At 43.1% G+C, this 16,267-nt stretch overlaps 1 protein-coding gene across 3 annotated transcripts; it reads right to left on the reverse strand.

The window, feature by feature from the left end:
- Positions 1–4,389: 4,389 nt before the first annotated feature.
- On the reverse strand, positions 4,390–15,022 carry osgn1 (oxidative stress induced growth inhibitor 1). Of its 3 annotated transcripts, none has more exons than XM_041888812.2 (6): positions 14,728–15,022; positions 11,906–11,982; positions 9,352–9,488; positions 8,716–8,907; positions 7,732–7,823; positions 4,390–5,845 (listed from the first exon to the last, which is right to left on the reverse strand). In XM_041888812.2, exons 2-6 carry the CDS (start codon positions 11,961–11,963, stop codon positions 4,753–4,755), a joined length of 1,572 nt encoding a protein of 523 aa, XP_041744746.1. In that variant the 5' UTR covers positions 11,964–11,982; positions 14,728–15,022; the 3' UTR covers positions 4,390–4,752. The 3 variants fall into 3 exon arrangements, with proteins under 3 accessions (XP_041744746.1, XP_041744747.1, XP_045079029.1); XM_041888813.2 differs by lacking the exon at positions 14,728–15,022 and adding an exon at positions 12,070–13,171; XM_045223094.1 differs by lacking the exon at positions 14,728–15,022 and having other exon boundaries at positions 11,906–13,171.
- Positions 15,023–16,267: the final 1,245 nt, after the last annotated feature.

Consider the following 16,267-nt stretch of genomic DNA (forward strand, 5'->3'; position numbering starts at 1 on the left):
CCATAGAAAATCCTGCATTTGTAGTGCATGTACATTACCAGTCAAAAGGTTGGACACACCTACTCAATCAAGGGTTTTTCTTTATTTTTACATTGTAGAATAATAGTGAACACATCAGAACTATGAAATAACACATATGGAATCATGTAGTAACCAAAAAAAGGGTTAAACAAGTCAAAATATATTGTATATTTGAGATTCTTCAAATAGCTACCCTTTGCCTTGATGACAGCTTTGCACACTCTTTGCATTCTCTCAACCAGCTTCATGAGATAGTCACCTGGAATGCATTTCAATTAACATGTGTGCCTTGTTAAAAGTTAATTTGTGGAATTTATTTCCTTCTTAATACGTTTGAGCCAATCAGTTGTGTTGTGACAAGGTAGGAGGGGGGTATACAGAAGATAGCCCTTTTGGTAAAAGACCAAGTCAATATTATGGCAAGAACAGCTCAAATAAGCAAAGAGAAACGACAGTCCATCATTACTTTAAGACATGAAGGTCAGTCAATACGGAACATTTCAAGAACTTTTTAAGTTTCTTCAAGTGCAGTCGCAAAAACCATCAAGCGCTATGATGAAACTGCCTCTCATGAGGACCGCCACAGGAATGGAAGACCCAGAGTTACCTCTGCTGCAGAGGATAAGTTCATTAGAGTTACCAGCCTCAGAAATTGCAACCCAAATAAATGCTTCAGAGTCCAGATTTGAGATTTTTGGTTCAAACCGTGGGTGAATGGATGATCTCCGCATGTGTAGTTCCCACCGTAAAGCATGGAGGGGGTGTTATGGTGTGGGGGTGCTATGCTGGTGACATTGTCTGTGATATATTTAGCATTCAAGGCACACTTAACCAGCATGGCACTCTGCAGCGATACGCCATCCCATCTGGTTTGGGCCTAGTGGGACTATCATTTGTTTTTCAACAGGACAATGACCCAACACACCTCCAGGCTGTGTAAGGGCTATTTTACCAAGAAGGAGAGTGATGGAGGGCTGCATCAGATGACCTGGCCTCCACAACCCCCCGACCTCAACCCAATTGAGATGGTTTGGGATGAGTCGGACGGCAGAGTGAAGGAAAAGCAGCCAACAAGTGCTCAGCATATGTGGGAACTCCTTCAAGACTGTTGGAAAAGCATTCCAGGTGAAGCTGCTTGAGAGAATGCCAAGTGCGCAAAGCTGTCATAAAGGGTGGCTATTTGAAGAATTTGTTTAACACTATTTTGGTTACTACATGATTCCATGTGTTATTTCATAGTTTTGATGTCTTCACTATTATTCTACAATGTAAAAAAATTGTAAAAATAAAGAAAAACCCTTGAATGGGTAGGTGTGTCCAAACTTTTGACTGGTACTGTATATCAACATGGAAAAGAACACAAGTGAAATCATGATAGCCACCTCCATCAAACTTTTTGGATGGACATTTTCAGAAAATAAACATTACAAACGATCCACGACTCTCAGAATTTGGTAACGGTGGAGAACAATTTATAGAAAATGTGGACAAAAACAACAGATTCTCAGAAATATTGCATCTTATCTCTTTTCTATTGATCGGTCAGGGTTTTGCTGATTTCAAAATGTTTGGACTGAGACCATGAATGAATGACGAAAAGTACTTAAAAATGAGTTTAAATGGTTTAAAATGTAAGATAGCAAACATCTGGCATGGAAAAGACCGGTGGGTCATTGGTCTTACTGCCTTGTGTAGCAAGTGCTAAGGAGCCATATGAAACCAACTACGTTGTATTCTTGCGTGACAGACTCATAGGGCTGCCTTGAAAGAGACTATCAATATTGCGCTGCTTTGAATGCATTTGTACTCTAGTTGCTCAACTAGATTCAATTAGACATGTTTAAAAACTTTATTTCTGGTTGACATTAATATTGTCTCTTAAGATGTCTTAATACACAGCCTCCACAACAAATAATTTACAAGAACATTATATGCCTTCAATAAATGTTTTGTTCACCTGTGGAATAATATAATGTTTGATGTGGCCACCTAGTGGTTTGTATGATAAGTTTATACATTTCCAGTTTGGTAATGGCAATGTGTCTTAAGGCACTCGCTCGAGATCAAATGCTGCTGGGGCAGTAACATAAGCTCAGAGTACGCAATTGGCCAAGGCACCATCTGGACAAACATGTACAAGAGAAAACAGATAACACAAAATGACAATCCTCTCTGGATGATACAAATAGGTGTGTTCCCCTAAAGCTTAATAGCTGACAGTACACTTTATTTGTCTCCACAACCCAGACCCACATCAGTGAGAAGGCAATGAAATCTACATTTAGTAGTCAATCTGTATGTGAACGAATTACAAGTGGTGTGTGGGACTGTGTTGTCAAGATAAATAAAATACAACATTGGCTAAAAAGCTTTCAGGTGAGCATGCATATGGGTCTTAAACATAGATTGCATAAATATCCTAGTCTCAAATTGAGCCTGATCATGGTGATAAGCTGTCACTGTGTATTTATTAATTCAAACATTTTACTTTTTCAAGTTTTTACTGCAAATAAATCAAGGGAATACCCCCCCCTCCCCCTTAAACTTATCGCCTGGTTAAAAAATAGAATAAACAGCTACATTTAAGGTCTAACATGTTGAAAAAGTACCAGGAATGATACAGAAAACTGCTTGGCAAACTTGAGTTATCTTGTTTGTGAAATATGCTAGTATAGTACACTGTTGCTGCCATAGGGATAATTTCTGTACAAAAATGAATCTGTCAAAGCACATGGCATGGCAAATGTAATGTGTTTCTACACTTTCAAAATGGATTTACAATGGAAAACCCATGCAACAAAAGAGCTCATCTCAAAGATTTAGCTGAGAAGTCACATTGACGTTTGAGTTTTCAAACATTAACAAGAGGGCTATACTACGAAGCAAGCTAGAGCTACACAGGGTTTTTCAGCTCAGGCTTCATCTGTACTACGACGGTGGATATTGCTGTTCCGCAAGCCGCGAACTCTAGCAGGCTTATAACTGCGCATGCATGTCGCTCGTGGCTAGTCGAACGCTCAACTCTTCATTGAGACAACGCAGAAACATCAATCAATGGGACAAGTCAGTGCCATTTTAATATGTGCCGAAAAGTTATCTTGCAAATTCAGCAGGCTGTTGTGTGAAACAGACTTTTAGAAGTGCCGTCTTTATTTTTTGACTTTGGTGTGGTTATCAATACACTAGCACTTTTCTCTACTCCTATCAATACAATCAAGTTAAACAAAGGTTTTACTGTGCGTGAAGTTTAAAATGCATTTGTCATTACTAAATGTGTAATGGGATAGGTATTTTAACGTTACTATTTTTTAAACACACAAATACATTTGATTAATAAATATTTAAAATCAGTCGTCTTCCTCAAATTAAGGGGATGATGACGCAATCTCTGCAAGAGAGAGGGAATCGGATTTCATTGGTCCTCAACTCGTGGCTCAGACACTTCATTCAGGATAAATGTAGTTTGACTTGAGTTAGCCTGCCCCGGAGTAGGTTAGATCTGAAGGATTCGTTGCCATAGCAATTTACCTGGCTAAAAGGTGAGCCACTTTTGTGGTACCGGTTATCCCAAGTTGAACTCAAGAGTTGACCAAAGTTACCTTTGTAACTCAAACTACATTCGTAGTATAGGGCTCTGGTCAGGTCGGTGTAAACTTGCTCGCTAAACTTGATGAGGAACCAAATAGAGCCCCACAGTGGAGGTGTCATAATACCCATAAAACCTAGCGGTCAAACAGGGAAATGGCTCCAATCATTTTTCCACCATTCATAGGGGATTTTAGAAACACTTAAAATACGGGCTGTGTTTCGTGTAGGCTTACCCTGGCGTGACGCTTTGATAACCAGGTAAATCTCTCTAGGACAAGGTAACTTTTATCAATATATTCGGTCCTATTTACTCTCAGATTCAAAAATGCTAATTAGCATCAAAGCAGACATCATGCAAAACTACAAATCCCTGCAAAACTACAAATCATCTCTAGCTGACACCTTTGCTAACAGGTATTGAGTCAATTTAAAATTGCACAAGCCAGTTCACAGAATTATCCATTTAAAGAAATGTTGCCAATGTATTAATTACTACATTTAGCTAACAGATAGTTAATCCAGAGATTCTTACCTTTGCCTCGAGTCGGCAGTCTCATCCAGATCATCATGGCATTTGTAGTTCTTTATGATAGCCACATTAGCAGCTAATTAGCGTTTCATTTTTGGGGGGGTAAATACAGGCGGATATATTGATCAAAGTCACCTTGTCCTGGAGAGATTTACACGGTTATCAAAACGTCATGCCAGGGTAAGCCTACATGAAACACAGCCCTTGTTTTAAGTGTTTCTAAAATCCCCTATGGGAAAAATGAATGGTGGAAAAACTATTGGAACCATTTGCCTATTTGACCGCTAGGTTTTATGGGTATTATGACTCATACTGTGGTACTCTATAAGGACATTTGGATTCTACCCTTGCACCTCAGGCATCATATGATTAGCTACACATCAACCCGACCTACTTTCCTGCCCTGGTAAAAAGATTCACAGAGTCAGAAATGCCACTCCCTCTGGTTCCGCTGAGAGATTCATTCGCTGTCCCTTGAGGAATATAGGGACTGGTGCAGGTCGTATTGTCACAGATTGTGCTTCAGTCTTTTAGCCTGAGCTGACCAGCCCAGTCCAGCCTACGTAATAATACAGGCCTTAGGAGTAGTTTAGTCCTGTCGCGACCCTTAACCCCTAGGAGTCTAGGACACGCGCAGACTCCGTCTGTCCATCCACACCACCCAGGGTGGTGTGATTCTCCTCCTTGGCCCGCTGCTTCTTGGCGAGGTCACTAGCGATGGCTAAAGCACCCCCCTTGAGGAAGCGGACAAAGTTCTCCCCAACTAGAGGCCCCATGGCGTACAGCCCCCCCTCCGACACCGACTCGTACGTGTATGGGTCAACTTCCAGGGGGTTCCGCCGGCACGTGATTGGCTCCTGGGGGTTGAGGCCGAGGGGCCGTCCGTTCTCAGGGAGGAAGGACAGGTTGGGGTGGGCGCCAATCAGCACCAGGGCCATGGAGACCTGGAGCACTGTGCGACGTCCGTCCTCCCCCTCCAGCACGCACTTCCTGTCAGGCTTGAAGGCCACCACCCGGTGTTTGGGCAGGCTGACGTAGCCTGGGTAGGAGCCAGAAGACATGGAGGCGGTGTTGTTTTCTTGTTGGTCCATCGGGGCGCCCGTTCCCCCAGAGCTGGGGAGGTCTTGGCCATGCTGCTGTTGCTGTTGCTGGGTCATCATCTGGTGCACCTTGTGGTACTCAGGGTAGAGGAGCTTGGGAAGCTGGTTGAAGATGAGGCCTGGGTCAGTGACCGAGCGCCGGAAGGCGTGGTACACAGGCGTGTTGAGGTGGTGGGCTGCCAGGACGGCATCGGCCGCTGTCAGCCCGGCTCCCACCACAAGCACCGGGTCCGAGGTGTGGTCCAGCTGGCCTCTGGAGATTGCTGCCTCCAGCTCCCAGAAGCTGTGGCACACGAAGGGGAGACCCTCGCCTTCCACACCCAGACGGGCCGGGATGTCATGGGTGCCCGTGGCCAGAACCACGTAGTCTGCGCAAACTGTAAAGGGGACCTCTGACGGGCTTCCTTCCCCCAGCTCGTCAGCCTCCCTCTTCTGGGTCCCCTGGACTTTCCACAAGGGACGGCCGCTGGCCCCCTCGCAGTTCACCCTCTGTATGGAGGTGACGGTGGTGCCGCAGGCAAAGCTGTCCTCCAGGCCCATCTGGTTGACATAGTGCTGGTAGTAGGAGGCGATCTCGGCGGGAGTGGCCCTGTCGTTACGGACGTTCCTGAAACAAACATTTAAGTATGAGGGTCAGACACTGGTGTTGAGAATACACACAAAGGGCCTTATGGCCAAAACCTGAATGAAAACAACCTCATTCACCTGCCATTTGTCTTTGACACAATAGCACATTTGTTTAGCCTCTATTTTCTCTAAAAGCCTAAGGTATTAATACTGGTAGCTGATTCTAGTTCCTAAGCGGCTCGACACAGAAAAACAAACAAGAATATTTCCCTTCAAAATAGAAATGTTCCTTTAAGTGAACACTCCTGTTCAGGAACAGTGATAAGGTCAATCTGGAATGGCCACTTAAATGAAAAAAAACCGGTATTTTCTTTTTTTATTAGTCCACTGTTACACTAAACAAAAATATAAACGCAACATGTAAAGTGTTGGTCCCATGTTCCATGTGCTGAAATAAAAGATCCCAGAAATGTTTCATAAGCACAAAAAGCTTATTTCTCTCAGATTTGTGCACAAATTTGTTTACATCCCTGTTAGTGAGCATTTCTCCTTTGCCAAGATAATCCATCCACCTGACAGGTGTGGCATATCAAGAAGCTGATTAAACAGCATGATCATTACACAGGTTCACCTTGTACTGGGGACAATAAAAGGCCACGCCAAAATGCGCAGTTTTGTCACGTCTCCATCGGAGCTGTTGCCAGATAATTGAATGTTAATTTCTCTACAATAAGCCACCTTCAACTTCGTTTTAGAAAATTTGGCAGTACGTCCAACCGGCCTCACAACCGCAGACCATGTGTAACCATGCCAGCCCAGGACCTCCACATCCGGTTTCATCACACTGCGGGATCTTCTGAGACCAGCCATCCGGATAACTGATGAAACTGTGGATTTGCACAACCGAAGAATTTCTGCACAAACGGTCAGTAACTGTCTCAGGAAAGCTAATCTGCGTGCTCATTGTCCTCACCAGGGTCTTGACCTGACTGCAGTTCGGCGTCGTAACCGACTTCAGTGGGCAAATGCTCACCTTCGATGGCCACTGGCACGCTGGAGAAGTGTGCGCTTCATGGATGAATCTCGGTTTCAACTGTACCAGGCAGATGGCAGACAGCGTGTATGGACGAGTGGTTTGCTGTTGTGAACAGAGTGCCCCGTGGTGGCGGTGCGGTTATGGAATGGGCAGGCATAGGCTACGGACAACGAACACAACTGCATTTTATTGATGGCAATTTGAATGCACAGAGATACCGTGACGAGATCCTGAGGCCCATTGTCGTGCTATTCATCCGCTGCCATCACCTCAGCATGATAATGCACGGCCCCATGGCACAAGGATCTGTACAGGATTCCTGGAAGCTGAAAATATCCCAGTTCTTCCACGGCCTGCATACTCACTAGACATGTCACCCACTGAGCATGTTTGGGATGCTCTGGATCGACGTGTATGACAGCTTGTTCCAGTTGTCGCCAATATCCAGCAACTTCGCACAGCTATTGAAGAAGAGTGGGACAACATTTCACAGGCTACAATCAACAGCCTGATCAACTCTATGCAAAGGAGATGTCACGCTGCATGAGGCAAATGGTGGTCACACCAGATACTGACTCGTTTTCTGATCCACGCCCCTACCTTTTTAAGGTATCTGTGACCAACAGATGCATATCTGTATTCCCAGTCATGCGAAATTCATAGATTAGGGCCTAATGAATTCATTTCAATTCACTGATTTCCTTATATGAACTTTAACTTTAACTTGAAATTGTTGCATTTTTGTTCAGTGTAATACAGTCCCAAAATGTTTTGCATTTCAAGATATTGGACTTTCAAAAAGCAAAGTGTCACCTGCCGCAAAACACCAAAATATAGTTTTTTGGTGGATTTTTCCCTTAATGGTGCTGTAGCTTGTCAGAAGGAACCACCTGCGCTTTTCTCTCATCCACTCTTTAAGCTTCAGGCCGGGCAGTTCCATCCAGTTAGCCAGGCTGAGAGTGAGCATGGAGCCTTCCATCGCCTAAGAGACAAATACACAAACACCATCACCATTAACCACAAGGCTGAAAGTCACATATGCAAACTATGTTTGTGTCCCAAATGGCATCCTATTTCCTATAAATGGCGTTACTTTTGGCCTGGGCCCAAAGTGCTCTGGTCAATGGTAGTGCACTATAGGGAATAGGGTGCGATTTGGAAAGCAAGCCTATGTCATCAGATGCATAGTTCGCCCACCCACCTTTTTCCCAGCAAGCAACTGTCTGCCATTGTCCCTTGTTTTACATGCCAATGTATCTGCGGGTATGCAAACTACAGGTGGTTTTACTAGCTACATACCATTAGTTAGCCATGACATACATGAGGGGGCACTTCAAGGGTACTCTGGGCAAAGCAAAATGTACCTGGTGGTACAGTAACCGAAAAAGGTTGGGAACCACTGTGCTAATGTACGAATGACCTTTTTTGGTTCTATTGTTCGTATGTTAAATGTGTGTAGTTTTGTCCTTGAGCTGTTCTTGTCTATTGATGTTCTGTATTATGTTCTGTTTTATGATTTGTATAGACCCCAGGAAGAGTAGCTGCTGCTTCAGCAATAGCTAATGGGGATCCTAATAAAATACCAAAATACCAAATACCCAAGGCCATTTTCCACTTGACAAAAACAGACCTATTATGAATGTATGCTAAAAATGTGTGATCATGACCCAATTTTTTACCCAATTGCAAATCACCGCCTGGCCCCTTCCCAAAAGCACCATGCGTGTATCTGAAAATGATTGGATTGTTATGAGCAACGTCACAAGGACAAGTTGGAATTCTTGGAATAACCAATCCTTTTTTAAGTGCCTAAAACTGGGGACCAGGGGGGGGTCAACATGGTATTGGACAATTATTATGGACTGGGCACTTACATGCCAGGCTCCTCCTGGGGGTCCTTTACCAAGCACCAGGTGTGGGGTGGCCCGCTCCGGTTCGTAGCGCCAAAGCAGGGGTGAGGCGTGGTCCAGCCCAAAGTCACTGTCGGGCAGGAGCAGGGAGTCAAACAGCACGGCCATGGGGTTGGAGGAGCGGCCCTCTAGCCCCTCACACAGGTACTCCAGGTCCTGCACACAGAGACAAACACATAAACACCTTAGTACAAAGACTGTGGTATGTAGGCCTACCTTCCTACTTATATCCATTTGTTTTAGGGTCTAGCTCATGGAATAACAAAATACCACCCTATATCAAGGACACCAATAGCTTTTTACTAAGCTTATAACATGGACACAACTTTATTTACAAAACCTCCTGTAGCCTACATACAGACCTTACTTAGGGCCACACTTAAATATTTCGACTGAGCATACAGTCAGGTCATAATAGTTGAATAACTACCAACAAACCATACATCTTAGTGGTAAACACAAACAGACAGCATTTTACAGAGCATTTTAACTAGCACTTACAACCAGCCCGGGCAACTGTAAACCAACACCAACCAAGCTAGGTGTAAAAGGCGAGTTGCCACAGAGACATTGTGAAGACAGACGAGGTGTCATTCTTACCAACTCCAACAGTGAGAGGTGAGGCTGTTGATCCAGCTTGCCTTGCAGTAGTGGGTTAGGGTGAGTGCCGTCTTGGGACAGGTAGGGGGTGTAACCTGACAACAGATATGACAGGCAGATGCCCGAGGGGCCGTTGCCTAGGAGAGAGAGGGAAAGAGGCAAGTTCAGACAAGTTGAATAAATTAGTTTATCCCACTACAGTTTTTTCTGTTCATGTAGTGCCTTATATAATGCAATATATTAACATTATTTGGGGGCTCATACAGATAGGGCTTTGGCGGTCATGACATTTTGTCAGCCGGCATACAAGCCGCTGATGCACACCTTTGGAACATCTACATTTAAGAATGTCTAATAAATCAATTTAATATCCACCATCACAATAAAACCATTATTTATTTTAGGCAAAAAAAAGCATGCGCTCTGTTCCTTGCCTCAGGCTGCACACCCTATTCTAACACCAAGTGATTATATTTTCCCCCATCAGACTATTCTCAACTGAATCTTGTCTTTACTAATAGGTCAAATTAGTTTCGACTAAGAATGGCCAATTATAAATTCACTCCATGAATCAACCACTGTTTGAGGAGCAAGCAGCCTCTTGCTGCACGACAGGTGATATTCCGCCCAAACTCTGTATGCCATGGGCTCTCCAACCCTGTTCCTGCAGCTAGCCAGTTCTTCATTTGGGAAACCAAGTGAAATTAGTTCGGGACCGTCGACAGTAACATGTTTTCACAACGAAACATATTCCATTAAACTGTTGACAGCCCCTCTCTCTGCGCGCTCGAGAAAGGAATGAAGGAGAGGTGATTGAAACGCACGGTGGTGAGATATTCTGTAACTACAAAAGGTAATGTGTCAGCCTGTAAAAAATACCCTATTACTAGGCTATTCAAAATCAAATTCACTATAATTGTTGCCTAACTCTGTAAGCCACCCAGCACAATCAATGAACCAACAGCATCGCTTAGGCCTATACGTTCTCTCCCAGACTCATGGATAGAAAGTTTGGAGCGTAGCATAAGGTAACCAGTCCATCCAGTATGCACAATAACACAGTCCACACTCAAAGGTGATTACTAGAATTTGCTTAATTTTGGAGTATAGGTTAGACCAATTTTGTACCAAAGACATCTTAAATATTTTTTATTTATTTATAGGCTATGTATTGTATAACGGCACAATCATTATTTAAAATCTGTTTCTTTTTCTTTTTTGGGCTCATTTATAGTCCTATGCATTAGCTCTAATATGCGTATGGGTGTTTTGAATTCATAATCACCTTAGAAAGCGCTGTCCATTTCGTTGTGTTAGGCTTTGAAACCTGTTGTTGAACTTCTTTCTTCAAATTGATCAATCACAGTGAGGTGAGTTTTAAAAGCATGATACTGTTTTGATGGTAAGTGTTTGATGCGATTTTCAATTGCATTGATGTCAGAGTGGTTAGAGGGACAATAGAGCCCTGAGTACCAGGCCATTAGCGACCTGATGGCCGTTAGCGAGTTGGGTACTACCAACGCATGTCCGGAGTACATAATAGGAGATTACCGTGACGTGGAATTTTACTGCAGTAATGGCTTGTGACTGCTGGTGTGGAGGTAATATGGTCACAGCAACAGCCCTACATACAGAACGTTTGAGGGCTCATCAGGAATGTAAAAATCTGATATGTATAGCAGTCAAAAACATAGACAAAACTAAAATGTATTTCTATAAAAATGTACTTGGCTTTTAAGAATAGCCTAAAAAAGTTGAGTCATTTGGGATGGGTGTTATTCTTATAAGGGGAGCACACTGTGCCATCATTCTAAGAAACGAGGTTCTTATGGCGTCGTTCCACCTCAAAAAGATTCATTTCATATTCAACACATATAATACCTAACATCCAAACTTTTGTTTTTCTAACAATGAGTAAGAATCCAAAGTAATTGTAAAAAGCCACCCACCCACCCCATTCCCAACCCAACAATGAGTATACAGTATCAGGTCTATGTGTAGTATGGAGCTGTATTGTTTTTTTCATCCCCCGTTCAGATAAAATATAAATTAAAGTTGTTAGGTTTATGTCCCATCCTACATCCTGAGAATACCAGGTTCTGCAATCAATTACCTTAAAATCTCAGAAATCAAATGATCCTTCAACAAAAATAATGTTGTAGGAATGCTAATCTTAACTGTTTCTACAGAAAGGTTTTAGAACAATCTGAGATGGTGGGTGTCATGGCTTGGAATTACCCTATGGCCTTGGGAGAGTCTACTAGGATCTAGGGCAAGAGAATGGTCACAAGATGCAAAGTCATGGTGACCATGCATCTTTTCACCCACCGTATGCAATTTGGAAATTGCCTCAGAAGATAAACTCTGTTGTGCAAAGTGTTACTTCCTTCCCTATAACACCGGTAGCAGTTTCATAATAGTCTCGTTACAAGTCCCTGAGAAGAACTTTGACCAAATTCCCTACTGTGTGTAGCAATTACTTGGAACCAAATCCGTTTTTATGGGCAAGTCTTTCAGAGCTGAATGTGTACAGTAACAGTAGCCCCAGTCTTACCAATGACAATGACTGGCAGAATCTCTCTGGGAAGGATATCTTTATCTTGCAGGTCCATGGCCACTGTATGCTTTTATCTGCAAGGAGAGAAAAAAAGGGACGTTAACCATTAGCCTTTCAATTCTTTCCCTGGTCTTCTAGTTCAGTACATTTCCACAGTCTACCAATGACACGTCCCCGTCCGACACCACTGCCAAGCTGGTTTCCATAACTGCGCATAAAATAAACAAAACACTTCAGTCTGGGCGAGACCAGCCTCCGTGTCCTCACGCCAAGGTGAACGTGTCCAGATAAGAGAAGTTAAATGGGGAACGGAAACTGCAGCCAAAACACAACTCAAATAGTTGAGGGAGAACACTTAAATGGCTGGGAAGGGTCCAATAGTGATCTCATTTAGCCAGGAAGAGGGAAAGGACAGCTTTAAGCATGTAAGGGGAGAAGTAGTACAGTAGAGGAGTGAGTAATGGGGGGAGGAGACAGGTCCTACCAGAAAGCTCTGGGACCCCTACTGGATCCTTGAGGAGGCTTACAGTGAGCAGAGTGGTTATGCAACTCACTTTGCCGGTAAGCGTGACTCGGCAGAAAGTTTAAAGTGATAGCACAGCAAGCAGCTTTTATGTCATCTCAATCCGTCTGAGCCGGACTCACAATGCAAAGGCAACTTTGTGGACTGACTAAGATTGACTGTTACAGGCAGATGTTCCTTACCTTTTCTAGTGACAGTCAGTGCAATATTATTTAAATACTTTAACCCATATTGTTTATATGCTTATATAGAACAGCTGGACAGGATTCAAGTGAGATATTAGCCTACCCAGGATCTAGGTTAAGATGTCCTTGTTAAAACTGTATTTCGTCAGACCACAACATCAATATTGACATTTCAAATGTTTCTTTCTTATATTCATCCCAAAGAATTACATTGTGCTCATTTGTCACATTACTTACTTACTGTCTGTCTGCCTTTCTGTTTGTCTGTACATGTGTGTCAGTCTGTCTGTACTTGTCCAAGTCAATGATCAACACTTGCATACAATTGCAGTCGTTACAGCCTACATATTTTGTCTAGGTAGGTCATTCTGTGGGCGAAGGCTTACTTGTCTGAAACGGTGCAACTAATAATAACTAAATTTGACAAACTGCACCTCTCCTGTAAACGTCTCACCTAAAGGGTATTTTCCCGGTTAAATCAAAAATAAAACTTGACAGACGATTGTCTTTAACATTTTGTTCAAGAAAGCAGCCATAACCAAACAAGTCAACTTTACAGTACATTTTTCTCTGTCCACAGCCTTTTCTATTCGCCTAGTATGATAGATAGGCCTGGGTTACCCCAATGGTGATGGCGATGTTGAGTCGTTTCATCTTAACGTCCAAAGGGACTGTAAGCAGCCACTCATACACTCATATCCCCCATGGACCGGTTTGTACATAAAACATTCTCCATTCTGGCTGGAAAGGCGCCGATTTCCTCCTTAACTCTATTTAATAGCGAGAAGGTGGAAGAAAACTGGAAAAATATGCATACTTTCTTTATGAAACAATTTTCAACCGCCTTGCTATGGTGGCTAATGCTACATCCTGACATTGCGTACAGCGTTCAGACCAAGGGTAAACAGACTGCTGCAACCTGATTGGCTGAACGCGATATGCAACATCCGGGAACAGCATTAGCCACTCTGGGATGGTGGTGGAAAATGGTGTTTCATAAAGAAAGTACGCATATTAAATTGAGTGAAGGAGGAAATCGACGCCTTTGCAGCCTGAATGGAGAATGTTTTATGTACGAACCGGTGCATGGGGGATATGAGTGTATAGCCGGCTGCATAGAGTAGGGACATCAGACTTTCAGCCTGCTGCACAGACCATATGGACTCTCTAGTCTAGAGTGCCTGGTTACATTGTGCTTAGGAAAAAAAAAAAAAATCTCTAAAATGGTTAAACTAGTGAGAAATATGTGATTATTGAAAAAATCTTGGAGTTGGCTTCATTTACTATCATCCTAAATTAAGATATAGAATTATTTTGAAAAGTGATTTATTCCCTTTTCCCCGGGATGGCAGCCTCCCGAAATCAACATCGGCCATTGCAAAATATAGATAGAAGCCTTTACAAATTCTCATCTAACCAACCATGTATAGGTATTTCTAGGTTTCCGTGAATAGTGTTAGTTTAAACAGCACATACACCACCCCCTCCTCTCTTTGGACGGTAAGATGAAACGACTTAATCACGCCATCTGCCGGCCTTTGTATCACCGTACCACTTATGTAATCCTGTCAGACCATTACATGAGGATATGATATAACATCGATCGACTCAATGCGCTATAGACCTATGGTTATAACTGGTGTGCAGTGTTTACATGCTAGCTGAAAGAGCTTGCCAAATTAGCTCGTTAGCTTCGAATGAATCATGGGTCCTTTCTATATTGTAGACAATAATTGGCCATCCATGTGCAGCGCGAGACGTGCACAGTCCCCGCAACCAGTCCCGATTGTAGTTTCGTAGTGGACCATCTGACTGAAGCCTTCTAAATGGATTATAGCCTAATTAACGATAGATTAAAGTTACACACATAACCTGAATCCAACGCAAAACGTCTAGGCTGATAGCCTTGTTAAAATGATTTCGATTTCTGCTTTAATGCTGGGTTTCCGTCTACGGTTTCCACCGGCAACCGGCACATTGAAACCACCTCAAATTCGCTATTTACCATCAGACACATAGAGGCACAGCCTAGAAGACGTCGGAGAAAAGTTAAATGGGCCCAATAAGGAGAACGACATTTTTGAAATATTGGCTACAATGTTTCCACTTACCGATAGCTATGAAGACAAGGCTACCGCTGATATCCCTTAAACGTACTACCCTTGTTGAAAACCTTCGATTCCTTCCCCCAGGCAGGTTCAACCGATTGCAATCTCTAAAGATATGCCTCAAAATCTCATCATGGGCGTTGTGCCCCTTTCGCCGACATGTGTAAAATGCTGCAATGTTACAGTTACACGCGATGGAAGAGCATGAACGACTTTTATCATTCTGATTTGCGTTGTGTTCACCGGCCAATCATGGTCAGCTTCTTCTTCGTCTTTGGGATTGGGGTTGGTGGATCGCATGCAATTTTAAAGTGCATTCACTGCCACCTACTGTACTGAAGTGTGAGGCCAGTCACGGCCTACCTACATTAAATTATCTTCATTATTCCTGTTCCTAAATAATAATAATAATTCCACCACTAACTAACCCTACACCTATATATCACTATTTCATAAAAATAAAATCACCACCCCATTAACTATTCTGCATTAAAATCTCGTACACCAAGGTACTTTTACATTTTACATTTTAGTCATTTAGCAGACGCTCTTATCCAGAGCGACTTACAGTAAGTGAGTGCATACATTTTTTTCATACTTCTCTGCAACTGCCACCTACACTCATTAAGAACCCACTACCCCATTCCACTACTTTGACCCTATCTGCTCCTGCACCATGCCAACGGCCTGAGAGGATGGGACACCATCCCTCAACACACCCTGTAACTCTTCTGAAGTCAAATCTCGTATACCCAAATATAGTGGCATGCGCAAGTATTCACCCCGCTTGGGATTTTTCCTATTTTTGGGGGGTTTGTATCATTTGATTTACACAACATGCCTACCACTTTGAAGATGCAAAATATTTTTTTATTGTGAAACAAACAAGAAATTAAAATAATAAAAATAAAAACTTGAGCGTGCGTAACTATTCCCCCCCCCAAAGTCAATTCATTGTAGAGCCACCTTTTGCAGCAATTACAGCTGCAAGTCTCTTGGGGTATGTCTCTATAAGCTTGGCACATCTAGCCGCTGAGATATTTGCCCATTCTTCAAGGCAAAACTGCTCCAGCTCCTTCAAGTTGGATGGGTTCCGCTGGTATACAGCAATCTTTAAGTCATACCACAGATTCTCAATTGGATTGAGGTCTGGGCTTTGACTAGGCCATTCCAAGACATTTAAATGTTTCCCCTTAAACCACTCGAGTGTTGCTTTAGCAGTATGCTTAGGGTCATTGTCCTACTGGAAGGTGAACCTCCGTCCCAGTCTCAAATCTCTGGAAGACTGAAACAGGTTTCCCTCAAGAATGTCCCTGTATTTAGCGCCATCCATCATTCCTTCAATTCTGACCAGTTTCCCAGTCCCTGCCGATGGGAAAACATCCCCACAGCATGATGCTGCCACCACCATGCTTCACTGTGGGGATGGTGTTCTCAGGGTGATGAGAGGTGTTGGGCTTGAGCCAGACATAGCGTTTTCCTTGATGGCCAAAAAGCTCAATTTTAATCTCATCTGAACAGAGTACCTTCTTCCATATGTTTG

Source organism: Coregonus clupeaformis, chromosome 10 (assembly GCF_020615455.1).
Source record: "Coregonus clupeaformis isolate EN_2021a chromosome 10, ASM2061545v1, whole genome shotgun sequence".
NCBI classification, from domain to species: Eukaryota; Metazoa; Chordata; class Actinopteri; order Salmoniformes; family Salmonidae; genus Coregonus; species Coregonus clupeaformis.